This window comes from Xyrauchen texanus, chromosome 5 (genome assembly GCF_025860055.1).
Source record: "Xyrauchen texanus isolate HMW12.3.18 chromosome 5, RBS_HiC_50CHRs, whole genome shotgun sequence".
Taxonomy (NCBI): Eukaryota; Metazoa; Chordata; class Actinopteri; order Cypriniformes; family Catostomidae; genus Xyrauchen; species Xyrauchen texanus.
Window position 1 is genome coordinate 34,784,215 of NC_068280.1, and position 26,354 is coordinate 34,810,568.

General features: G+C 42.3%; 1 protein-coding gene across 3 annotated transcripts in view; it reads left to right on the forward strand.

The window, feature by feature from the left end:
- Positions 1 to 26,354, forward strand: part of LOC127644444 (bifunctional heparan sulfate N-deacetylase/N-sulfotransferase 4-like) — a 135,242-nt gene that overhangs the window by 97,036 nt on the left and 11,852 nt on the right. For 2 of the 3 annotated variants that reach the window (XM_052127630.1, XM_052127629.1), the window contains 6 exons: positions 13,118 to 13,300; positions 14,239 to 14,335; positions 16,894 to 17,017; positions 17,100 to 17,274; positions 21,901 to 22,071; positions 22,184 to 22,293. In XM_052127630.1, coding sequence (XP_051983590.1) covers positions 13,118 to 13,300; positions 14,239 to 14,335; positions 16,894 to 17,017; positions 17,100 to 17,274; positions 21,901 to 22,071; positions 22,184 to 22,293 — 860 coding nt within the window. Of the gene's footprint in view, positions 1 to 13,117; positions 13,301 to 14,238; positions 14,336 to 16,893; positions 17,018 to 17,099; positions 17,275 to 21,900; positions 22,072 to 22,183; positions 22,294 to 23,862; positions 23,948 to 26,354 lie in introns of all 3 variants that reach the window. The other variant, XR_007970656.1, reaches the window with a different exon arrangement.

Consider the following 26,354-nt stretch of genomic DNA (forward strand, 5'->3'; position numbering starts at 1 on the left):
TAGTGAAACTGTAAGCGCTGTCCCGGGAGGAGGCAGACCCAGCCTTATCATTGCTGTGTCCGGTACGTGCTTCGCGTACCTATTTGGACCGCACAGAGCTTTAGACTCTCTGAGCAGATCTTTGTTTGCTTTGGTGGACAGCGGAAAGGGAACGCTGTCTCCAAACAGAGGCTCGCCCACTGGGTAGTCGACGCCATTGCATTGGCCTATCGGACCCAGGCCATGCCCGCCCCCTTGGGGGTTTGAGCACATGCTACAAGGAGTGGAACCAATACCTTTGCAAGATTCTCCAATCTTCGGGTTGAGTCAGTTTCGTCCCGTGTTTTGTCAGGGTGCATTTATGCTTGTCACGTTGCTTTATCCCACCCCTCAAGGTAAAACCTTGGTCGGATGCCGGGAACCTAATAAAAACAATATGACGTCTTTGTGGGGCATTGGGGAAGGTTACGTGCAGTCTGATGCCCATGCTCCTTTGGCATGCTACAGCTTGCTGCACCAGCATCAGCAGATCACGTAACATGTCTTGTGTAGGTGGCGCTATTGAATAGGGGCCCCTTGTGTCACCACAATCGACAAAACGTCGAGTGAGTGACAGAAGGCGAACGTCTAGGTTACTAGTGTGACCCCCGTTCCCTGATGGAGGGAACAAGACATCGTGTCCCCCTTGCCACAACATTGTACCATACCGCTGTAATTGCCGAACCTTATTCTCGGCTCCTCAGTGCAGAACCTGACTGAACAGATGCACGATCCCCGCCTTTTATACCCGTATGTCCGGGGGTGGGACATGCAAATTCTGTTCACCAATTTTTCATTGGCCTTTTTCATATTCAGAGTTATCCGAGGCTCACTACAATCGACACAACATCTCAGTCCCTCCATCAGGGAACGGGGGTTACACTAGTTGACTACACATGATGCCATCTATTTTGTGAAGTGCACCAGTCTCTCCTACAGCAAAGCACCCTCACAACACGATACTTCCACCCTCATACTTCACGGTTGGGATAGTGTTCTTCGACTTGCAAGCCTCACCCTTTTTATCTCCATACATAACAAGTCCTTGTGGCCAAACAGTTACATTTTTGTTTCATTATACCAGAGGACATTTCTCCAAAAGGTAAGATCTTTTTATGGCTGTTTTGGAGCAGTGGCTTCTTCCTTACTGAGCAGCCTTTCAGGTTATTTTGATGTAGGACTTGTTTTACTGTGGATATAGATACTTGTCTACCTGTTTCCTCCAGCATCTTCACAAGGTCCTTTGCTGTTGTTCTGGGATTGATTTGCACTTTTGCACCAAAGTACACTCATCTCTAGGAGACAGAATTCGTCTCATTCCTGAGCAGTGTGATGGCTTTTTGGTCCCATGGTGTTTATACTTATGTATTATTGTTTGTACAGATGAATGTGGTACCTTCAGGCATTTGGAAGTTGCTCCCAAGGATGAACCAGAATTGTGGAGGTCGACATTTTGTTTTCTGAATTCTTGGCTGATTTATTTTAATTTTCCCATGATGTCAAGCAAAGAGGCACTGAGTATGAAAGTAGGCCTCAAAATACATCCACAGGTACACTTCCAATTCAGTACACCTATTCAGAAGTTAATTGGCTTATTTTCTAAAGGCTTGACATAATTTTCTGGAATTTTCTATGCTGCTTAAAGGCACAGATAACTTGCTGCTTCCTTTCAGTTTGTTCGGGCTCCGGCCACGTTTCAGTGCCTTATGGACAAGATCTTCAGACCGCACACAAAGAGGTGGAGAAAGAGGAGAGAGAGAAGAAAACACAGCTTCGCCACCTCCTGGAAACTCCGCCATGTAGTCTTCTGCCAGCTGGATGGCTTTCTCCAACGACACCGGGCAGTGGCACTGGACCCACTTGGTCATGCCTTGGGGAAGTTGGGAGACGAACTGTTCCAGTACCACCAGATTGACGACTTCCACGACGCCGTGGGTTCGCCCCACCAGCATCCATTTCTGGCAGGCGTCACGGAGCTACTGCGCAAAGGGGGTCTCCCGATCCATGTATTTAAGCTTGTGACCCTCTGGAATTGCGATATAGTCAATTAAAAGTGAAACAATCTGTCTGTAAAAAAGTTTTGGAAAATGAATTGTGTCGTGCACAAAGTAGATTTCCTAAATGACATGCCAAAACTAGTTTGCTAATATCAAATCTGTGGAGTGGTTAATTTCTTCAACTTAAGTGTATCTAAACTTCTGACATCAACTGTATTTCTCTCATCAAACTAGACAACTTTCAAAATTACAGTCATTAGCTCTGCCCAATAGGAAATCGGCCATTTTGGATTGATTGTGCATCTTTTTTAAATTGTAGGTCCGGAACTTTTGAATACTCCTCCTAGGGGAATCAAGTGACCCTCAACAAATTTAGGCTACATTTTCGCGAACAGATTTTTGATATTTCGTACAGTGTTGCCATGGTGACACAATAAATTAAGGGCAAAAATTTGAAACAGGAAGTTTCTTGTATCTTCTGTGTGCTTTGTATGATTTTGATGAAAATTCAGCTGTATGTTTGGTAATGGGGGCTGATCACATTTATGTGGCTATTATGGGTCACAGCCATAGCATCACCAACTGACAGTTTGAAATAGTCCCCTTATATTTACCCTATCAAATTCATTCGCTCACCGTGCTTTGTTTTCCTAGAGCAACCATGCGCTGTAGTGCTTGGGTCCTTCATTGCTGCTTGCAGCTATATTTATTATTTTTTCAAGATTTTCTCTACTTATGGGATACTTACCATGCGTTAAAGCTCTTGAAATGTTTCACTCACATCAGAGACATCCGCCATTGGGGCTGGGCAAAGGTTGCATGGGATGGATGTGCAGGGGGGGCTCTGTAGCACCCCCATTAAAATGGGCTTGTAAGGCGGCCTCTGTAGCACCCCTATTTTCAACTACAGTCTCCAAAATTTGTACATATATAGTTCTCACCAAGCCAGACAACTTCCATAATTATAGTCATTAGGTCTGTCCAACAGGAAGTCAGCTATTTTTGATTTTCTAAAAATGGCAAGCTCTAAGCTTTTAATAACTCCTCTTAGGGGAATCATGTGTCTGGCACCAAATGTGTGCAACATCATGCAAGACATTGTAAATACTAAATTGCGAATGGATTTTTGATATTTTGAACGGTATCGCCATGGAGAAGCAATATATTTATGGCTAAAAATGTGAAACAGGAAGTGCCTTATATCTTCTTTTATCACATCGATCTCAAACTCTCGCTGCTCAAGAACAACCATAACAACATCAACAAACAATTGTGGTAAGTCATGGCATCCGCTCATGTTATTGCTTCCTACATTGCATGCCACATGTTTACTATAGCTTCTTCCATCATATCACCATGTGATAAATAGCTGATGGAGAAGGTTAAGGTCAGTTTATTTATATAGCACATATAAGAACAACTAGTGTATACCCAAATGTTGTACATAATGCAAATCAAAAATAACAGGATACAGAGGAATAAAAGACTAATAAGAAAAATAAAAAGGGTGCGCTTTCAGCTGTCTCTGTGTTCACGAGCATATTTCTGAAACACGTCACAAAAATGAATTGAAACTCTGTGAATACTTATCACACAAATATGAAACATATGTCTAAAGAAAGCTTAAAATGTCTACTTTTAAATTAAACTAATTTAAAACAAACATTCTCTTGCAATGTAATCTGTATGAAACAAAGCAATGTACAATTTCTATTGGCTCAGCTAATTATACCTAATGTGATCACACCCACGGGCAGAGGGCGCAATTTATACGGTAATGTGCTGAGGTGATCAATGTAAATGGTAAACGCCCTCAACTGTGCCTTAAAAACAGAACTTTTCTGCGTCTTTGGAAGATGGCACAATACACAGATTAGGAAAAGTCCACATTTTCCTCAGAAGTAGAGCGGGACTCCAATTAACGTTTGCATTTTGAAGAGAGACTTGATCCAGCCGAGGATACAATTTCGGATGAGTAAATAATTTAGTTTTACTTGCATATTAGTTGACATGCTATTTTATATAAACATGTACATATTTTACTAGTGGGACTGTTTCCAAACTTTCCAGCCAGGATTCAGAGTATTGAAATTTGTTTGTGTAATTGAAATATGTCTTTTAGTTAGTTTTAGTTCCATTTAAATGTTGTTTTGGCTAAAGCAGGCATTTAAATTGTATGCTGTATGATATAAATACAATATGTAATATGAATGTTTAGATTATATTTTAACTAGTGTTTATGCTGCCTCGTTATCATTAACAAAGCTTGTGCTTGCAAATATCTTTTCAGGTGTAAATGATTAAAATAGACTTTATATATGCCCATATTAGAAAATCAGCATATTAGAATGATTTCTAAAGGATCCTGTGACACTGAAGACTGCAGTTTTTACTGTATTTTGGGTCAAATAAATGCAGCCTTGGTGAGCAGAAGAGAGTTCTTTTAAATGGTAGTGTAGGTCTAAAATTAAGTAAAGTCTTAAGAAAATTAGACTTTAGAAAATGTATAGTCAGATTACTTCTTTTAACTTAAAACTTGATTTTGATCATTAAGTCTCCTCACATTCATTCTCTTTCAACAAATGGACAAATGTTTAGTATGTGTTATATTGCCTTATTTCAATGACTTAATTTTTTTGTTTTTTCAAAAACCATGCATAAATGTTATTTTCTCAACAATACAAACATATACACACATGTTGCTTACATATTATCGTAGCCCAGTTTGTGCTGAATACAGTGTTATCAGACTTTAGCCATTAATATGTTTTTAAGCAGCTGAAAAAAGCACATATGTCAAGGTATGTCAAAACTTCTCCAGGGCCCAAAACACCCTCAGACCCCAGAAGGTTAACAATGTCCAGCTTCGCAAGTCGGAGATCACTTGAGAATATGTTAGTATAAGTAAAGAGTGTGTGAAATTGCAAAAATGATGTCAGACAATGTAATATGTTCTGGCCCCCTTCCTGCTCGTCGTGGTGATGAGGTTTATGGAAGATCCATGTCATTGAATGATTATTACAGATCATAGTTTGGATGAAACCTGGCTTAAACCGGTTGGATATATTGGTTTAAATTAATCTACTCCCCCAGTTATAAACATGAGCTTCATCTGAATAGTCGAAGAGGAGGTGTTTCTGCAATTTACAGTAAACATTTTTGTGTTACTCAGAGGACAGGATATAAGGTTAAGTCTTTTGAACTAATAATGCTTAATGTGACACCATTAGATACAAATAAAAAATCTCTGTTGTCTTTTGCCCTTGCTACAGTATATAGCCGTATTCTGATTTCCTTGGTGAATCAGATCTATTAGTCACTGTGGATAGGGATTTAATTGTTGGTGACTTCAACATTCACATAGATAATGAAAATGACACTTTGGTGTTAGCATTTATCAATATTCTCAACTCTCTTGGAGTCAGACAAAATGTGACAGGACCAACTCATCACCATAATCATACGCTAGATTTAATTCTGTCATATGGAATTGATGTTGATACTATAGAAATTCTGCTGCAGGGCGATGACATCTCAGATCATTACCTCATCTCTTGTATGCTGCAATCAGCCAATGTTACTCGATCTACAGCACACCATCGTTCAGGTAGAACTATTATTTCGACCACTAAAGATACTGATCACTAATAATCTTCCAGACTTATCTCATATAGTCAGTAAGCTAAAATGTCTAGAAGAACTTGATGTAATAACAGAAAATATAAACAGTCTTCTCTAGCACTCTTGATAGTGTCACCCCCTTCGATTAAAGAAAGTTAAAAAAAAACGAATCCCCGCACCATGGTACAATGATCACACTCATGCTCTCAAGAGAGCAGCTCGGAAAATGGAGTGCAAGTGGAAGAATACAAAATTAGAGGTATTTCATGGTGCATGGAAGGATTGTGTCTGTAGCTACAGGCAGGCACTAAAAGCTGCCAGGTCAGCATATTTTAGTAAACTCATAGAAAATAACCACAACAATCCTGGGTGTTTATTCAGTACTCTGGCTAAATTGGTTAGGAATAAAGCCTTGACTGAACCAGATATTCCATTGCAGCACAATATTAATGACTTGAATTTCTTTACTGATAACATTTAAATCATCAGAATTAAAATTGGAATTATGCTATCGTCTGTCACGGTACCTCAGAAAACAGTTTCTCTTCATTTTCCTCATGAGCAACTTCAATCCTTTGCTGTCACAGTTCACGAAGAGCTAACAAAACTTGTATAAAAGCCATAACATGTATGTTAGATCCAAAACCATCTAAGCTCTTAAAATAGATATTCCCTGTAATCTCAGAACCGCTTCTTAATATTATTATCTCCATGATATCATTAGGACATGTCCCAAGAAACTTTAAAAGGCAGTTATCAAACTGCTTATTAAGAAGCCACAGTTTGATCCTGGAGAAGTGGCTTATTATAGACCAATTTCAAATATCCCCTTTATGTCAAAAATACTAGAAAATGTAGTGTCCTCCAAACTATGTTCTTTTCTACAGAGAAATAGTATATATGAAAAATTTCAGTCAGTATTTAGGCCCCATCACTGTACAGAGGCTACACTTATTAGAGTTACAATTGACTTGCTTTCATCATCTAATCACAGCTGCAATTCTCTTTTATTGTTAGTGCTCTCTTTGACACTATAGATCACAACATTCTCTTGAATAGGCTTGAGAATTATGTTGGCATTGTGGACTTGCATTAGCATGGTTTAGGTCCTATATAGCAGACCACTACCACTTTGTCTATGTAAACGAGGAATTGTCAAATCAAACAAATATGAAATATGGAGTGCCACAGGGATCAGTTTTAGGGCCTCTGAAATTTCCTTCTACTCAATTATATATGCTTCACCTGGGAGATAGTATCAGGAATCGTGGAATAAGTTTCCACTGTTATGCCGACGATACCCAACTTTATATATCATCGAAGCTCGACGGAATTTCACAATTCTCTAAATTAGCAGTGTATCAGTGAAATCAAAGATTGGATGGCCAGAAATTTCCTTCTACTCAATTCCGTCAAAACAGAGGAACTAATTATCGTACCAAAAACCTCTAAAATATAAATTGACTCTCGATGGATATACTTTTACACCGTCTTCTACAGCAAAGAATTTAGGTGTTATATTTTATACCAATTTGTCCTTTGAAAATTTAATTTCCACTGTTTGTAGAACAGCATTCTTCCATTTCAGAAATATTGCTAAGTTATGACACATCTCTGTTGCTGATGCCAAAAAACGAATTCATGCGTTCATAACCTCAAGATTATTGTAATGCATTACTGAGAGGATGTCCAACAAGTTCAATAAATAAACTTCAATTGGTTCAAAATGCAGCAGCCAGAGTGCTGACAAGAACCAAGGAATATGATCGTATTAGCACCGTTTTATCATCATTACATTGGCTACCTGTTAAATTTCATAATAATTTTACAATTTTGTTGACTATGTACAAAGCTTTGAATGGTTTATCTCTGCAGTACTTAAGTTCGTTAAAATCTCAAAATTCTGGCCTGTTAATAGTTTCTAGAATATCAAAATCCACAAAGATCCTTTTCCTATTTGGCTCCTAAACTATGGAAAAGTCTCCCAAACACTGTTCTGGACACAGACACTCTCACTCAGACTAAAGACTCATCTACTATTTAGCCAGGCATACACCTAATTTATCCATCAACTCACAATTAGGCAGTTTTAGTTAGGTCTGTTGGAACCAGAAACATTAGTCATGATCTATAACTCTGCAGAAATGTAAATGGCATCTACGCTAATATTAATCTATTTTTTCCTTGTCTCAACCTCATTCATATCCCAAGGTTACCAGAGCCAGCCAGATCTAGCTACATTCCTGCTTGGTGTCAGACTCCACTGCTACATGTCTCGGAGTGATGACAACTAAAAGCAGCCAGTGCCAGCCAGACATCACTTCAGTCTAATACGATGGACTTCAGAGGATGAACTGATGCCAACTCCAACCATAAGACATGGGATACTTCAACCACTGCCTGAGTCTTGGAATTAGGATAGACCTTAGTGAAATTTACTTCTGGTTGAACTCTGCACCTGTCTGCATCACCTCGGTCTAATGATGGACTAAATTCTTAAAATAGAATACATAGACTATCAATTCATTGCCAACAAAAGTCTTCATCAGCCAACTAACAAATAAAAATGCATCTATGTGAACTTCTGCAGTTAATCCAGGATGAACTTCAAAGACATTAGTAATTCATCTTACAGCTCATACAAAATCTTTAGTTTACAAATTTTAAACCATGACTTGCACTGCACATAAATAACTAATATTGGCATTATATTCATGCTGTTTAGCCAGAGGGGAACTGGACACCACAGTGGGCCTAGTTTCTCCCAAAGTAATTTTTCTCCATTAACCAATTTATGGAGTTTTGTGTTCCTTGCCACAGTCACCTTTGGCTTGCTCACTGGGGTTATAAATACTACTATTATTTAATTATTTATTTTTATACACAATTTACAATCATGTTTAATCAGACTACACAATGATGAGTCTAAGTTCCCCTTCTGTCGCTCACTTCTACGTTTTGTCTAGTGAAGTGACACTAGGGGACTTTCTTGAAGGCCTCGGTTACCTCTGAACTTCAGAAAAGGCCAATGAGAATTTGGCAGACAGAATTTTCCTGTCCCTCCCCCGGACATACGGGTATAAAGGGAGGGAAACATTGCTTCTATTCATTCAGATTTCTTCTTTGGAGCTAAGCGGTTGTGCAATCAGCGAGCTGAGATCACTTACTGTTCCACTCACCTCTGCAGCGCTTATGCTGTTGGATCTATGGCGCATGTCAGTGGCTTTCTCCTTCTCTGGACGGCAGTGCAGCTTTGCCCCTGGGTGCTTCGACAGCGCTGCTTAAAGAGAATATTTTGTAAAAGAGTTTATTTTCTCGAAAAGAGCAATACACCGCTGGCGTTGAACGTCCTTTTCAGGACGCGTCTTTATAAAGATGCCCTTCCGCCCCTGTGTAGTTCCTGAATGCGGTCGATTTCTCCCTGCTCCTGATGGTCACAGACGCTGCCTCGTCCCTCCAGCCGAGATGAAGAAGGGTTTCTACAGCCCTTACTTCATCGTACCCAAGAAAGGCAGTGGCTTACGACCGATCTTGGACTTGTGAGGTTTCACAAGTGAGGTTTCTCCGTGGCGGTCGTGCCACTGGGGTTGATGCATATGAGACCGCTTCAGCACTGGCTTCAGACTCGAGTCCCGAGACAGGCATGGCGTCGCGGCACGTACCGTGTGTTCATCACCCCCGCCTGCCACTAGACTTTCAACCCCTGGACTGACCTTTGTTTTCTGCAGATAGGAGTCCTGATGTGTTCTGGTCACCACAGACCGTGTGCAACGGGCACGCATCCGCTGGCTCCTGGACAGGGCCTCGGCTGGGTTGGCACATGAACTGCCTAGAGTTGCTGGCTGTAATCCTTGCCCTGCTGAGGTTTCTCCTACTTATACGGGGCAAGCATGTCTTGATTCGCTCAGACAGCACAGCTCCGATAGCGTTCATAAATCACCAAGGTGGCGTGAGCTCTCGTTATATGTCACAACTCGCCCGCCATCTCCTCCTTTGGAGCCAGGAGAGCAGGTCATTGCATGCCTCTCACATCCCAGGCAACCTCAACACGGCAGCGGATGCTCTGTCACGACAAGGTACGCTCAACAGAGACTGGAGGCTCCAACCCCAGCTGATTTGGAAGCGGTTCGGCAAGCACAGATTCCCATGAGACCTCCCACTGCCTACTCTGGTACTCCCTAGCGGAGGCTCCCCTCGGGACAGACGTGCTGGTACACAGCTGGCCCCGGGGGCTGCACAAGTACGCATTTCCCCCAGTGAGCCTGCTTGCTCGGGTGCTTTGCAAGGTCAGGGAGGGCTAGAAACAAGTCACTCTGGTGGCCCCCTACTGACCCACACAGACTTGGTCCTCGGATCTCATGCTCCTCGTGACAGCCCCTCCCTGGCGAATTCACCTGAGGAAGGACCTTCTTTATCTTGGACGGGGCACCCTTTGGCATTCGCGTCTAGACCTCTGGAACCTCCACGTCTGGCCCCTGGACAGGATGCGGAAGATCTAAGTGGCCTACCACCTGCTGTCGTAGACACGATCAACCAAGCCAGAGCTCCCTCTACCAGGCAACTTGACGCCCTAAAGTGGCGAAAAATTGTTCGCAAATTGGTGTTCTTTCCGATCTGAAGACCCACAGAGATGCGCAGTGGGGTCAGTGCTCTCATTTCTGCAAGAGAGGCTAGAGAGAAGGCTGTCCCCCTCCACCTTAAAGGTTTATGTAGCCGCCATATCGGCTCACCACAGTGGACATTAAGTCCCTAGGGACGCAGTGGACAGTAAGTCCCTAGGGAAGCACAATATGATTATCAGTTTCCTCAGAGACGCCCAGAGGCTGAATCTTCCCAGGCCATGCCTGTTCCCCTCATGGGATCTCACCATGGTCCTTTCAGCCCTTCAGAGACCCCCCTTTGATCCGCTAGAATCAGTCGAGTTCAAAGCCCTCTCCTTGAAGACAGCCCTTCTGATCACGCTCGCTTCCATCAAGAGGGTTGGGGACCTGCAAGCATTCTCTGTCAGCGACTCTTGTCTGGAGTTCGGTCTGGCAGACACCCATGTCGTCCTAAGTCCGCAACTGGGCTATGTGCCCAAGGTTCCTATGACCCCCTTCATGGACCAGGTAGTGAACCTGCTAGCGCTGCCCTGGGAGGAGGCAGACCCAGCCTTTTCGTTACTGTGTACGGTGCGTGCTTTGCGTACCCATGTGGACCACACGCAGAGCTTTAGATGTACTGAGCAGCTCTTTGTCTGATTTGGTGGACAGCGGAAAGAGAACACTGTCTCCACTCGGTTGTTGACGCCATTGCTTTGGCCTATCACACCCAGGCCATACCTGCCCCCTTGCGGGTTCGAGGACACTCAACTAGAAGTGTGGCATCCTCATGGGCACTGGCCAACGACACCTCCCTAGCAGACATCTGCAGAGCAGCGGGCTGGGCTACAACCAATACCTTTACGAGATTTTACAATCTCAGGGTTGAGTTGGTCTCTTCCTGTGTTCTCTCAAGTCCGATCACGTAGAACTCTGGACTGGGTGTTCCGCTTGCACATATTGCCTTTCCCCTCCATTGAAGGGATCATGTGCGCTTTTTTGCCCCAGGAGAGTCCACTAGATTCGCACTCCCTGGAGGTTCTTCCTCCCTAGCCTTCTAGTCTGTGAATTCAGTGGAGGAATTCCCCGACCAGACCCACTACGGGTACTAAAATTACTCTGGGGCCATCGTCACTTTGTTTCCCCCTTCGCGATGCCAGAAACCTTAAAAGTTTATAACAATTTTATGGGACATTGGGGAAGGGTACGTGCAGTCTGACGCTGTCTGTTGCTTTGTCACACAATGGCCTGCCCGCACCTGCATTAGCAGTGCACGTACACGGTTCAGCGCATGGCGTGACTGAATAGGGACCCCTAATGTTGCTTCACTCGACACAACGTCGAAGTGAGCAACAGACGGGGAACGTCTAGGTTACTATTGTAACCTCCGTTCCCTGATGGAGGGAATGAGACGTTGTGTCCCCCTGGCCACGACGCTGAACCGAGCCACTGCAATGGCCGAACCTTATTCTCGGCTCCTCAGTGCAAAGGGATATGCAATTCTGTCTGACAAATTCTCATTGGCCTTTTCTCAAGTTCAGAGGTAACCGAGGCCTTCAAGAAAGTCCCTTAGTGTCGCTTCACTAGACACAACTTCTCGTTCCCTCTAGGTTACAACAGTAACCTAGACGACTTTACAGATATTACAGTTTAATTTTCTGTTAATGCATCATTTTCTGTAAAGCTGCTTTGAAACGATGTGTGTTATACCATTAAAAATTATTTGCTAACTTTATATTTATTTTTTTATTTATTTACTAAAACTTTTGGTCTGCTGCCCGCACATACCTCTGGTTTAGAATCACTTTTCAAATAGATCATCCAATTTACCTTCTAAAACATAAATGGATACTATACCTTGTCTCATGTCATGGTAAATGTAAGAGCAGCTTGAATGATGAATCTGTGATAAATTTTTGCTAAAGCCACAAACTTTTGATTGCTTGATTGAAAGTTTGTGCAGCTTCTCACAGGCTACTGCTCTTTTGTGTTATATTTTCAGGTGTGTAAGTGTGTGTACCTGTATGTTTATGTGCGTTTAATGGCTTTATTTTAGAAGGGGAGGATGCCTAACATTAGCGGCAGTGTCGGTGTTAAATTAGGCCACATATTCCCTCTCCTCTCCTCTCCTCTCCTCTCCTCTCAAAAAAGCAACCTACTAAACCAGTCAAGCATAGAAACCCAGTAACCCCCCCACCCCCCCATATCTCCTCTCATTGCTGCTTTTCTCTCAGCGTCCCCTTGTTAATTCTATTGATCCTAATCTCCACAGACACTGTCCGCGAGTGACCTTACTCTAGTGGATTACATCAGAATTACAGCTCCACTTCACATAAAGTGGACACATCCGCTGGGTTTACCACATATGAAAGACCAATGATCGGCCTGCAGTAATTAAATGTGCCCCAGGGGTGCTCTGAACCACCCCATAAAGGGCTCAATGCAGGAAATCAGCACACCTGAGTGCAGCATATAGGGTTTCTAGGCGACATTTAGTCTTAATGAGAGGCAGCCGGCAAACAAGTCTGAACATAATCAAGTGATCAGATTATCAGTCCAACATCTGCTGGTTCATTTACAAGAGATGTTTGACAAATAAACTTGTACACAAATGTGAGTAACACATGTTTATAGGACAGATTTTGTGCAATTGTATTTGTCTTGAGCTCTTATAAGAAAATGTGATAACACAGTTTGAGAGGAAAGGCTTAAGCCCTGCACATTAATATACACACTACTGCCACCTACAGGAAATACTGCGTTATTACTATGAGGGTCATCACATCCGGTCACTTTGACTTTCTATGTCAGCAGAATTGTTATAAGTAAAGACTGCTATTCACTGTAAGTGTGCCATATTCATGGACGTATGGTGAACTCCCTCTCTCTTCCTCTCTACAGATCAGTATATTTATGACTCATCTCTCCAATTATGGGAATGACCGCTTGGGATTATATACATTCACTAACCTGGCTAACTTTCTGAAATGCTGGACCAACCTGAGACTATACACACTTCCTCCCCTGCAGATCGCACACAAGTATTTCACACTATTTCCAGAGCAGAGACACCCACTCTGGCAGGTCAGTCATAATAGAGACAGAGAAATGATAAGTGTCTTTTCACCATTTCATCTTAACACTCATCTAAGACTATCTAATAATAACCACATGAAATCAAAATTTGAGTTTTGTGGTGTTTGGTCTGTCTATTAGTTTTGAAGCCATCTATATTCTAGTTTTTTAATTTAAGTACAAATAAAAAAATATATAAATTTAAAATGTACAGATTTATGACTCATCTTGCACTACACCAATTTTTGTCCAATCAAATGCTCTCTCAAATGAAACTGTTCTCTCGCTGCCCTTCTATAGACCAGTACCATTTTTTACAAACATGGCAGCAAATGCACTGTAAGTGGTGGCAGAAAGCCGGCACTTATATAGCAACTTTTTAACCTTAGCAGTATTCAAAGTGCTTTATACTGTGTCTCATTCACCCATTCACACTTCGGCATGTGGAGTCGTGTGGGCCGGGAATCGAACCACCAATCCTGCAGTCTAGTGGACAACCTGCTCTACCACCTGAGCCACAGCCATCCCTATATAATATAGAATAAAATTGCCTTCAGGTTCAAAGCTAGCTATGTTTGGGTAAACTATTTCTAGAAACATAGCTAGTTATAATCATCGATTGAACGAAAGTATGACACAAAGCCATCATAAGTAAACCAGTTTTTTGTCACCACTTCCGTCTATAAGATGTGCCCTAGGAAATATGTACACACAAGTAAGAAAACTCTGTTCAAATGATTTCAGGGAGTCTTCAATACTATATCTGTCATATGATATCTGAAGATGTATTTTCTGGTGTATCTCAAGTACAATCCATATAACCTTCAAGCTAGACCCTGATCTGTCCTCTGTCTAGAGCTTCTGCTAACATATTATTTATTGATTTCATACAATTTGCTGCCTGATCCTAATTAACCAATGGAATGAATTATGTTTTTGTGTTTCAGAACCCATGTGATGATAAACGGCATAAGGACATCTGGTCCAAAGAGAAGACTTGTGACAGGCTGCCTAAGTTCATGGTGGTCGGGCCTCAGAAAACAGGTACCGTAATTATGTTCTTCTGTTACAAGAACATGCTTGATCTGTCTTTCCTCTTGCTTCAAAGCCCACTGTGTGCGTGTATCTTCTCGCTCTGCTGTTCCCCTTGATCCTGCCTTATATCTCACCATGTGTTGCTGGAACTGATGAAAGTGCAACCACGGGCATTCAGCTCTAGAGGAGAACAATACAGACACGTCCCTAGAGGGCAAAACAAGGAGAAAGACAGAGCACCATTTTGGGCTGTAAGATTTTGATTGTGTCAGTTGTCAGGACACTGCCTTGTTAAACACTTATGCTCTCTGTGCTCATCTTCTTTTCTGCTGTATCACAAATTTGCAACACACACACACGGACAAAAATCCATAAGGTAAATGGTATATCGATCCCATGTCTTTTAGTTTCTCTGTCTGTGGGCTGAATCTCAAGGCACTGAGTGTTTCTCTTCAATGCTATCAGCTGAACATATAATTTCATCATTAGAAGGGAAAAGACTTGTTGATTTATTTTTCTTCTATTCCCTCCTCCCTTTCTTCTAGGGATGTTCAAACATTCATAATTTCAAAATCAGCTAGTTGGTGGGTTGCCTCAAAGACTAGTGAACTAATTGGTCTGAAGGAGGCCATGTATAATTTGGCTGACCTGATCAGGCACATATCTTAGGGGGACTTTACATAAGATGCTTTTTTGTGTTCTAAAACAGCTAGATGGAGCACAACAGATTGGAATAGAACGCAGGGGTCTTGAGACGTTTTTTTTAATAGTGGAGAAATTTTTTATTTCAACATCTTAAAAATGCAATGGTCATGACAGAGATACTCAAAATACAGCACGAGATGTGATGCAATGGCCAAAGACATTCTTCTGAGTGTGAATGACTGTAGCAGTGGTGCTTTAAAAGGAATGAATTTAAAGACGAACATTTCCGAGAGGGTTTGACCATGCAAAATGTCTAAAAGCTATATCACGACAAGCTGTCAGAATACTAATTAAAACAGTGTCCTAAAAATATATTAAAAAGTCCTGATCTGAACATCTGGGATTCAAAATCTAATTTAAATCTGGAAATAAAATCAAAACCAAGATTTTGAAAATGTAAAACTAAGACATTGTTTGATGTAAAATGAGGAACAAATGTTTATTCTACTTTATAGTGATTCGCACTTTTTCTGGGTCACTAATCAAGTAAGCTAATTTTTATAATTGACTTGTTAACTCCAGTCAGATTTTCTTTGACATTCTCAAATAATGCTGGAATAACATGGATCATCAGTTTCCCGTCTGTCGCTCACTTCGACGTTGTGTTGAAGAAGCGACACTAGGGGTCTCTCTTGAGAGCCTCACGCATCTCTGAACTTGAGAAAAGGCCAATGAGAAATTGGCAGACAGAATTTGAGGGAAATGCGTCTGTCCATTCAGATTTTTCCTTCGGAGCCGAGCGGTTGTGTGATCAGGGCGCATATCAGCGGCTTTCTCCTTCTCTGCACAGCAGTGCAGCTTTGCCCCTGGGCACTTCGACAGTGCTTTTAAAAGAGAATATTTTCACTAAAACAGTTTATTTTAAATAATAAAGTCATCCCTGGATGACTCCTCCCTAACCCTCTGGTCCACGTATTCAGCGGAGAAATTCCCTGACCAGACCCATTACGGGTACTGAAACTACTCTGTAGTGCTCCACAGGTCAGGCCCCTGTGTGGATTAATCCCCCTGTGTGTATTTTCCGCGGTACATTTCCCTAACGAGTGGACATGCGTCTCCCTTGGGCAGTCCCCGTTGCCACCCGTTCACTTTAGATGGCCCCAGCCGCTTTAACTCTAGGCGAGAAACATAGAGAGAGAATAGGCGCGGATTGCTCCCATGCTTGGCACGTCGCCTTGTTCCCCCCTTCGGGGGGCCGGGAACCAGAAGGTTATGACAATTTTATGGGGCGTTGGGGAAGGGTACGTGCAGTCTGACACGGCCTGTTGCTTTGGCACGCAACTGCCTGCCCGCACCTGCGTCAGCAGCGAACGTACGCGGTTCAGCGCATGGCGTGATTAAATATGGACCCCTAGTGTCGCTTCTTCGACACAACGTTGAAGTGAGTGACAGACGGAGAACCAATAGGTTACTATTGTAACCTCCGTTCGCTGATGGAGGGAACGAGACTTTGTGTCCTCCCGGCCACAATGCTCAACCAAGCCACTGTTATGGCCGAACCTCATTCTCGGCTCCTCAGGGCAAAAACCTGAATGGACAGACGCATTTCCCTCCCTTTATACCCGTATATCCATGGGCATGACATGCAAATTCAGTCTGCCAATTTCTCATTGGCCTTTTCAAGTTCAAGTTTCAAGTACAGAGATGCACGAGGCTCTCCAGGGAGACCCCTAGTGTCGCTTCTTCGACACACGTCTCGTTCCCTGGAGGTTACAATAGTAACCTAGACGATTTTGTCCCTGTCAGCTTTGGTGCATCTTGTCATTAAAGCAAAAGTGGGACAAAAAGAAAGAAATTCTGTTAAATTTTATGTTAAATTTTAAATGCAACTTTCCATTTAATTTCCTCTCTTTTTTTGTCAGGCACAACGGCACTCTACCTCTTTCTTATCATGCACCCCTTCATTTCCAGCAACTTTCCTAGTGTGAAAACTTTCGAAGAAGTTCAATTTTTCAACACCAACAATTACCAGAAAGGGATTGACTGGTAGGTGTCATGTGTCCTAGACTCTTGTGTGCATTTGTCTTTGTCAGTATTTTCTAACTCAATGTTCCTCTCCTCTCTAAAGGTATATGGATTTCTTTCCTGTACCTTCTAATGTCAGCACAGACTTCCTGTTTGAGAAGAGCTCAAACTACTTCCCCTCAGAGGAGACGCCCAAACGAGCTGCTGCCCTCCTGCCCAAAGCCAAGATCCTCACTCTGCTCATTAACCCTTCAGACAGGGCCTACAGCTGGTACCAGGTACAACAATGACCAATCATAAAGCAAAAAGTAGCAGTATTAGCCAATCAAAGTTAAGGTGAGTGAATAGGAGACAGATGCAGGATATAAGTCAATGACTGTATCTGAAAGCTGACATTTGCTGCCTTAATCCTTAATTTGCTGCTGCCTGTATCCTTAATTAGGAGGGCATCAAGGCACATTTGAATGCTATGTTTGCTTCAAATTCTGTCTTCTGAGATGCCTTTATCTGGTCACTTTTTAAGCCAGCCTTCAAATTCAGCATTTTCTGACATTGATATCCCAAAATTCTGTGTGTGGAGTTAGCTGGTTGGTTGAAAGTATAAACATTGCATCTGATGCAGAAGGTAAAAAGCAGTAAATAGATTATCCTCATTAGCTTGACTGTTGTGTGCATTTTCCATTTTACTAGTAGCACCTACAGTTGATGTCAGAAGTTTACATACACCTTAGCCAAATACACTTAAACTCAGTGTTTCACAATTCCTGACATTTAATCATAGAAAACATTCCCTTTCTTAGGTCAGTTAGAATCACTTTTTTTAAGAATCAGATTGAAGTCAGTCCTTTGTGATGGCCACTCCAATACCTTGTCTTTGAGCCATTTTGCCAGAACTTTAGAGGTACGCTTGGGGTCATTGTCCATTTGGAAGACCCATTTTTGACCAAGATTTAACATCCTGGCTGATGTCTTGAGATGTTGCTTCAATATATCCGCATCATATTCCTTCCTCATGATGCCATCTATTTTGTGAAGTGCATCAGTTCCTCCTGCACCAAAGCACCCCCACAACATGATGCTACCACCCTCATGCTTCACGTGTGGGATGGTGTTCTTCAGCTTGCAAGCCTCATCCTTTTTCCTCTAAATAAAATGATGGTCATTATGGCCAAAGAGTTAAATATTTGTTTCATTAGACCAGAGGACATTTCTCCAAAAAGTAAGATCTTGTCCCCATGTGCACTTGTAAACTGTAGTCTGTCTTTTTTATGGCGGTTTTGGAGCAGTGGCCTCTTTCTTGCTGAGCAGCCTTTCAGGTTATATTGATATAGGACTCGTTTTACTGTGGATATAGATACTTGTCTACCTGTTTCCTCCAGCATCTTCACAAGGCCCTTTGCTGTTGTTCTGGGATTGATTTACACTTTTTGCACTTTTCGAACTCTAGGAGACAGAATGCATCTCCTTCCTGAGTGGTTTGATGGCTGTGTGGTCCCATGGTGTTTATACTTGCATACTATTGTTTGTACAGATGAGCGTAGTACCTTCAGGCATTTGGAAGTTGCTCCTAAGAAAGTACCAGTCTTGTGGATGTCCACAATATTTTTCTGAGGTCTTGGCTGATTTCTCTGATTTTCATGGGATTTTCCCATGATGTCACGCAAAAAGGCACTGAGTTTGAAAGTAGGCCTTAAAATACATCCACAGGGACACATCCAATTCAGTATACCTCATATCAGAAGCTAATTGTCTAATTGTCTAAAGGCTTGACATAATTTTCTGGAATTTTCCATGCTGCTTAAAGGCACGGTTAACTTGTGTATGTAAACTTCTGACCCACTGGAATTGAGATATTGTCAACTAAAAGTGAAACAATCTATCTGTTAACAATTGATGGGGTCAAATATATGGCAACATATGTGGACAGCAGGACTAAGTTGTGACATTTTAAATAATACCAAGTTATAAAATGTAATCTTTTTTTATACAATTGCTTATTATGTTTCAAGGAATGTTGGTTATTTATGTTTTAGAGATGTTACAGACACTACATCAGAAATTAGCATAATTAATTCTGATTCAAATTAATGGCCATCATCATCCAACCATGTTGAAATTAAATTATACATTATAAATTCTTAATAAAGTCTTTATCAGAACAGTTGAAATGCACCTTTTTTTCATCCTAAATCCACATAAAGCCTCTGAAAGCTAACTTTTTCAGCTTTTGGATGAACACATTGATTCTCAGTGTTATAATATACAGTAAATATAGGATTTCTAAGGAAAAAAGCACTAAAAAACACATACTGCAGCAGCCATAGCACCCTGTCGCTCAAGGCCGGTGCTCACCCTGCAGTCCTTGTGGATCCTAATGCCCCGGTAAAGTGACAGGGACACTATACTTTTAAAAAGGCACAGTCTTTCGGATGAGACGTTAAACCAAGGTCCTGACTTTTGTTGGTCATTAAAAATCCCAGGACACTTCTCGTAAAAGAGTAGGGGTGTAACCTATCATAGCCTCCTAATAATCCCCATCCATAAATTGGCTCTATTACTCTACTCCCTCCTTACCACCAATAGCTAGTGTGTGGTGAGCGTACTGGCGCACTATGGCTGCCGTCGCATCATCCAAGTGGATTCTGCACACTGGTGGTGGTTGAGTCCCCTGTTCACTGTGTAAATTGCTTTGAGTGTATTGTCCAAAAAAGCGCTATATAAATGCAACATTCATTCATTCACTCATTAGTGTATATTGTGTTTACCAGTGTGTCGTTTTGTGACAAATCGCTCAGATTTTAAAGATGGCATAAATCGAATGAAACTAGAGACTCTAATCTTTTAATTCCATCAGGTTTCAATGTAAAAATTGTATTAGGTTTCTGACCATATGTATTTTTGCTGGTGTTTCTCCGCTCAGCTGTACTCAGCTGTAATCGGCGCCATGTTGTTTTGTCACATGACTGTGTACATCGATAGTTTAACCCTTAACTGATAGTCCAGAGTCTTCTGAACTGAGATCAGTCAATTTAAATTAAGTTAAATTATGCGTTGCATATAGGAAAGTATGAAAATGTATTTGCAATAAATACATTTGAATGTACATGAAAAGTATTTGCAACATCTTGTTGTCCATTTTTGTGATAGTTAAGACTTGACATGCTTCTGTGGTAATTAAATTGTGTCTTGCAGAGGCTTCGAAGTACTTGATTTATCCAACCTGGGCTTATTTTGTGCAGAAATAGTATAAAGAGACCAATTCCCCATCATTTGATCACTAACATAGCTGTTGTGTGTGTGTTTGTGGTGTGTGCATCAGTGTTATGACTCTGGGCAGACACATCGCAAAGATTCCATCCTGCTTCGACCAGTATATACACTGGTTTATGCTTTATTAACTGTAAATGTGATAATTACGATCAATACAAATGAACATTTAAAAAAAAAAAAACTGCATGTGTTAATGGCTTAACTTTGACAGCTCAAATATATATATGTACAGTGTATATATATATATCACATGAGCTGTTATTGCATATATCAGCACGGCTTTGATTCAGCTGTAGTAATCTGCTCAGAGCGATCGTGGAGTGATGCTACCTATCGGACGTGCTAACAGAAATACGAGCATTTCACTTTTGTTGTCAGAGAGAAATGCCAGCTTCGTTCTTCTATATTTCTTAGGGAACTCTTATTTTGACACAGATTCAGATACCATACTTTCCTCTGCCATGTTAAAAGTTTACTTTTTCTCCCACCTTGGAAACTTTTGTTTCAGGTAGGCGCATCTGTCATGACTCTCAGCTGTGATTGCCAGTAATGCTGTAGCTGTTAGTTCAACTCCATTTCTCAGCAATTGTGTAGTAGTAATCCGAGCGATCATGGAGTTAGAGACAAGCCGATGACATCAGTTAAATTCACTCACTGATTGACAACGCACACTCTCAACGTCAACTTATCTCACTTCTATCTTCTTTTGTCATCACCTGCTGGATGAACTCTTTTTAATGTTTCAGGGATGAACAAAATCCCCACATCTAGCTGGTCTTACACATCTGCACTGCCCTTACACTTTAGTTTGGAAAACCACGAACACAAGCAGAGTGATACAAACAATAAAACATCCCAGTGCTGATATGACTTGCACTCTCAGAACATTTCTCATCCAATCAGATTCAAGAACCAAAACTAAATGTTGTATATATACACTACCGGTCAAAAGTTTGAAACACTTGACTGAAATGTTTCTCATGATCATAAAAATATTTTGATCTGAAGGTGTATGCTTAAATGTTTGTAATTAGTTTTGTAGACAAAAATATAATTGTGCCACCATATTAATTTATTTCATTATAACACAAAAATTTTATAATAACAAAAAAGTTTTTGAAATTGATGACTTGGACCAAATAATAAAGAAAATAATCCAATAAGTGCATACATAGATGGAACTCCTTCAATACTGTTTAAAAAGCATCTCAGGGGGATACCTCAAGAAGTTGGTTGAGAAAATGTCAAGAGTACATGTCTGCAAAATCTAGGAAAAGGGTGACTACTTTGTAGCTGCTAAAATATAACAGTTTTGATTTATTTTTTATTTTGTTTAGTCACAACATAATTCCCATAGTTCCATATATGTTATTCCATAGTTTTGATGACTTCACAATTATTCTAAAATGTGAAAAAATATATAATAAAGAATGAGTAAGTGTTTCAAAACATTTGAGTGGTAATGTGTGTGTGTGTGTGTATATATATATATATATATATATATATATATATATATACAGTATATACAGACACACACACATATACTGAGTGCAGCTTTAAGGCCTTGTTTATGTGGTTTTGTTTTGTTGTTTGTAATGTAGGGCTGTGTTAAATAGTTTGAATCTCATTTGCAGCATCAGTGGGCTCATGAAGACCCAGCAGCATTGCAGTTCAGTTTCTATGAGGTCATTTCAGCTGACCAGCTTGCTGCACCTGAACTGCGCTCTCTTCAGAACCACTGTCTAGTACCTGGACTCTACGCCACACACCTGGAGAGATGGCTGACATACTACCCTCCAAATCAGGTAATACACACATGTTTATGGTCTGAACGTTCTCTCACTGAAATACCTGTTCTGAAAAATTATATAATCTCAGTCCTCTACTTCCTGTTTGTCTTGGTCTCTCTTGCTGTAGCTGATGATTATAGACGGACAGCAGTTGAGGAATGACCCAGCTAAAGTGATGGATGAGCTTCAGAAATTTCTGGGTGTCACTCCTTATTACAACTACTCCCAGGCACTCACGTGAGGCTTACACACACACAAAATGTCTCATGTTTTACGACCTTCCATTGATTTAGGCATTAACATAATTATAATTACAACAGACTAAAGATGTGTGTGCACTGCAATTTGTGGTCTTTTACCATTGTAAAGTTAGGTTAACCCCAAAATGAAAATTCTCTTATCATTTACTCCAGATGTGTATGGCTTTCTTTCTTCTGCTGAACACAAACGAAGAAATTTAAAAGAATATTTCAGTTCTGTAGGTCCTCAAGGCTGCAAGTGAATGGCTACAAAATGTTTAAGCTCCAAAAGCACATAAAGGCAGCTTAAAATAATCCATAAGACTCTAGTGGTTAAATATATATCTTCAGAACAGATATGATAAGAGTGGGTGAGAAACAGATCAAGTCCTTTTGTTTACTATAAATTCTTCTCCCTGCCCAGTAGGTGGCGATATGCACAAAGAATGCAAAAAAGTGAAATAAGTGAAAGTGGAGTTTGATAGTAAAAATGACTTAAATATTGATCTGTTCTCACCCACACCTATCATATCGCTTCTGAAGATATGCAATTAACCACTGAAGTCTTATGGCTTTTGGAGCTTCAAAGTTTTGGTCACCATTATCTTGCATTGTGAGTAAAGAGCTGAAATATTTTTCTAAAAATCTTTGTTTGTGTTCTGCAGAAGAAGGAAAGTCATACACATCTGGGATGGAATGAGGGTGAGTAAATGATTAAATAATTTGTATTTTCAGGTGAACTATTCCTTTATTTGTCAGATTGGACAATATAAACTCACTTTGGTGTTTTCAGTAACCAGTCTGTACCCATTCTGATATTGGCAATGCTTATTCTGGAAAAGAAAAAAACAAACAAGACCACATGTATTTGGGAATAAGAAGATAAAGCAAGTTCACAGATCCATGTTCTCAGCTGTTGATGCCTGTATAAATCTGTATAGAGAAGTAGTGAGATTAATTTTGATTATCTGGTTATAGCCATTAGCACAGAATGAGAGTAAGAGGATTAATTTAATCAGGCCTCTCCAATTAAAATGGATCATTAGAGAGTGCTCTCATCTCTTTCTCTCTGTGTGTGTTAGATTGCTCTTAAAGTGTCATGTTCATTCTCACAATTCTGGAAAGTACTTGCGAGTTATTATACTTGCATAAATATCATTAATCAAGGGAATTTGGTTGTTGGCAATTTCCTTTTCTCTTTTACACTTCCTGAAAAAGACAGGGCAATTTCTTTGTACAATTTTATAATTCTGCCACAGAGAATGATGGAAATACAGTCGCTTATCGCTATTCTTCATCAACAGTACACAAAATATGTTCAAACCAGTGGTGTAGTCATGGCCATATGCACGAATAAGTCGTATGCTTACTTTATTCCCAGGGCTGTTTGCATATAACAACTTCATAGGATCAATATTTGCGTATAACCTTGGGATACCCACTTGTTTTGTTGCTTCAGAAGTGTTAGCGTGATAGATTCCCTTTAAGTGTATCCCATACTGTTTTCGTGAAACGGGCGATTCTTTGTTGTAATTGGTGCATATCACTTGAATTCTACCATTCCCAGCCCCTTACAACTGATGTCACCACCGTCATCAACGGGAATCCTTGGCAGTGAGTGGAGAGACAGTCTCATGCTGAAGCAGTATTAGGTAAAATTATTAAAAGGAAAATAAACACTCATTGTGCACTTTATTAGGAACGCCTGTACACCAACTGGTTCATGCGATTATCTAATCAGACAATCATGTGGCAGCAGTACAATGCATAAAATCATTCAGATATGGGTAAGGATCTTCAGTTAATGTTCACATCAACGATCAGAATGGGGAAAAAATTATCTCAGTGATTTAGACCGTGGCATGATTGTTGGTGCCAGATGGGCTGGTTTGAGTATTTCTGTAACTGCTGATCTCCTTGGGTTTTCATGGACAACAGTCTCTAGAGTTTACTTAGAATGATGCCAAAAACAAAAAAACATCCAGTGAGCAGCAGTTCCCCTTCTGTCGCTCTCTCCACGTTGTGTCAGAGAAGTGACACTAGGGGTCTCTCTTGAGCACCGATATTCACCTCTGGACTATGAAAAAAGGCCAATGAGAGTTAGCAACCAGTATTTGCATGTCCCGCCCCCGGACATACGGTTATTTAAGCGGCGCAAATACGGGAGTTCATTCAGAAAATTTCTTCGGAGCCGATGGTCGTGTCTGCAACTGCTGCGTGTACACACCGAGTTACTGTTATCCCTCTGCTGCATGCTGTTGGATTCTACGGCGCACAACAGCGGCTTTCTCCTGTTTGCACGGCTGTGCATTCCTGCCCCTGGGCGCATCGACAGTGCAGATTCAAAAACTCTCACGAGTTTTTTCCCTAAAAGAGTGATTTTATTTAAAAGAGTAATTTCCTCTAAAAGAGCAAAACACATCGGCGTTGAACGTCCTTTTAAGGACACGTCTTTATAAAGATGCCCTTCCGCCCCTGTGTTGTTTCTGGATGCGGTAGAGTGCTCTCCGCTTCCGACGGCCACAGGCGCTATCTCGTGTGTCTGGGTAGCGATCACACCGAGGCTGTGTTTGTGGATGGTTCATGTTCTCACTGCGAGATCATGACCATGACAACGTTGCGGTCGCGGCTTGCTTACAACCGCCCCCCGTGTCGCTCCTTCTTCCCACGGGATTGAGGACGATGCGGCTGGCGATGGAGGCGATTTGGGGATGGCAGCGGGTGCAGCTCCGCCGGGTACGCCCCCTCGGACCACCCGCACCCCGACACGCTCGTTGATTCCCGTCCGTGCTCGAGGCAGTGGTGACTCGCCTCACAGCCAGTCTGCCGACCCTCTTGCGATGGAAGCAGATGAGCTCGCCGCGGCATCGGAGGGCGTGTTATCTGATGCTGAGGACTCCCCTGGGCTGCCGCTTTCGGGCCTGCATGCCCAGGCTGAGGCTGACGCACAGATGACTGACATGCTTTCCCGGGCAGCCAACAGCGTGGGCTTGGATTGGAACCCTCCATCCTCCCCACAACCATCACGGCTGGACGACTGGTTCCTGGGGTCTGGGCGCCACTCACAGCCTCGCCCCACCCCCGGTCCCGTTTTTCCTGGAAGTGCATGACGAGCTGACGTCTTCGTGGAGAGCACCCCTCTCCACTCATCACATCGCCACAGGCTCGTCCGCCCTCGCCAACCTCGACGGCGGAGCGCGCCATGGGTACGAGGCGATTCCCCAGGTGGATAGGGCGGTTGCGATCCATCTATGCCCCGGTACCCCTACCACCTGGCGAGGTCGCCCGTACTCCCTTCCCGGACCTGTAGACAGGCGAAGGCCTACAGCGCCACCGGACGCGCCGCTTCCGCCCTGCATGCCATGGCTCTCCTGCAGGTCCACCAAGCCAAGGCACTACGCGACATGCACGGGGTGGCCCTGATCCCGACACGCGGCAGGAACTGCGCTCAGCGACCGACCTCACCCTGAGAGTGACGAAGGTCACAGCGCAAGCGCTCGGGCAGGCGATGGCCACGCTAGTGGTCCAGGAACGTCAACTGTGGCTGAACATGGTTGAGATGCGTGAAGCCGACAAGACTTGCTTCCTCAACGCCCCTGTCTCCCAGTTTGGCCTCTTCGGCGACACCGTCGAGGACTTTGCCCAGCAGTTCTCCATGGTGAAGAAGCAGACGGAGGCTATCTCTCACATCATGCCTCGCCGCAAGCCTGCCGCCACGGCCCATGCCTCGCGGCCAGAAGGCAAGCCCCTGCTCCACCTCAACTCGGGCCCAGCACTCAGCCCCAGCATCGAGCAAACCGCGGGAAGCGCACGGCCCCTGTCTCACGGACCCCCTCGAGGACCCGGAAGTCTCCCAGGCGCTCCTGAGCCAACGCACCCAGAGCCCAAGATGTTAGCTCCGGAGGTGGTAAGACCGCTCCGTCCCCCGGTGGAGGGCCGGGAGGAGAATCCTTTGTTTTTTCATTTGCTGCACCCCCTAACACGGGCTGCAGCACCCAAATTCTCAATAAAAGAGCTATTTCCTTTGTCTCTGGGGCACATGGCCCGCAAATGCCATTC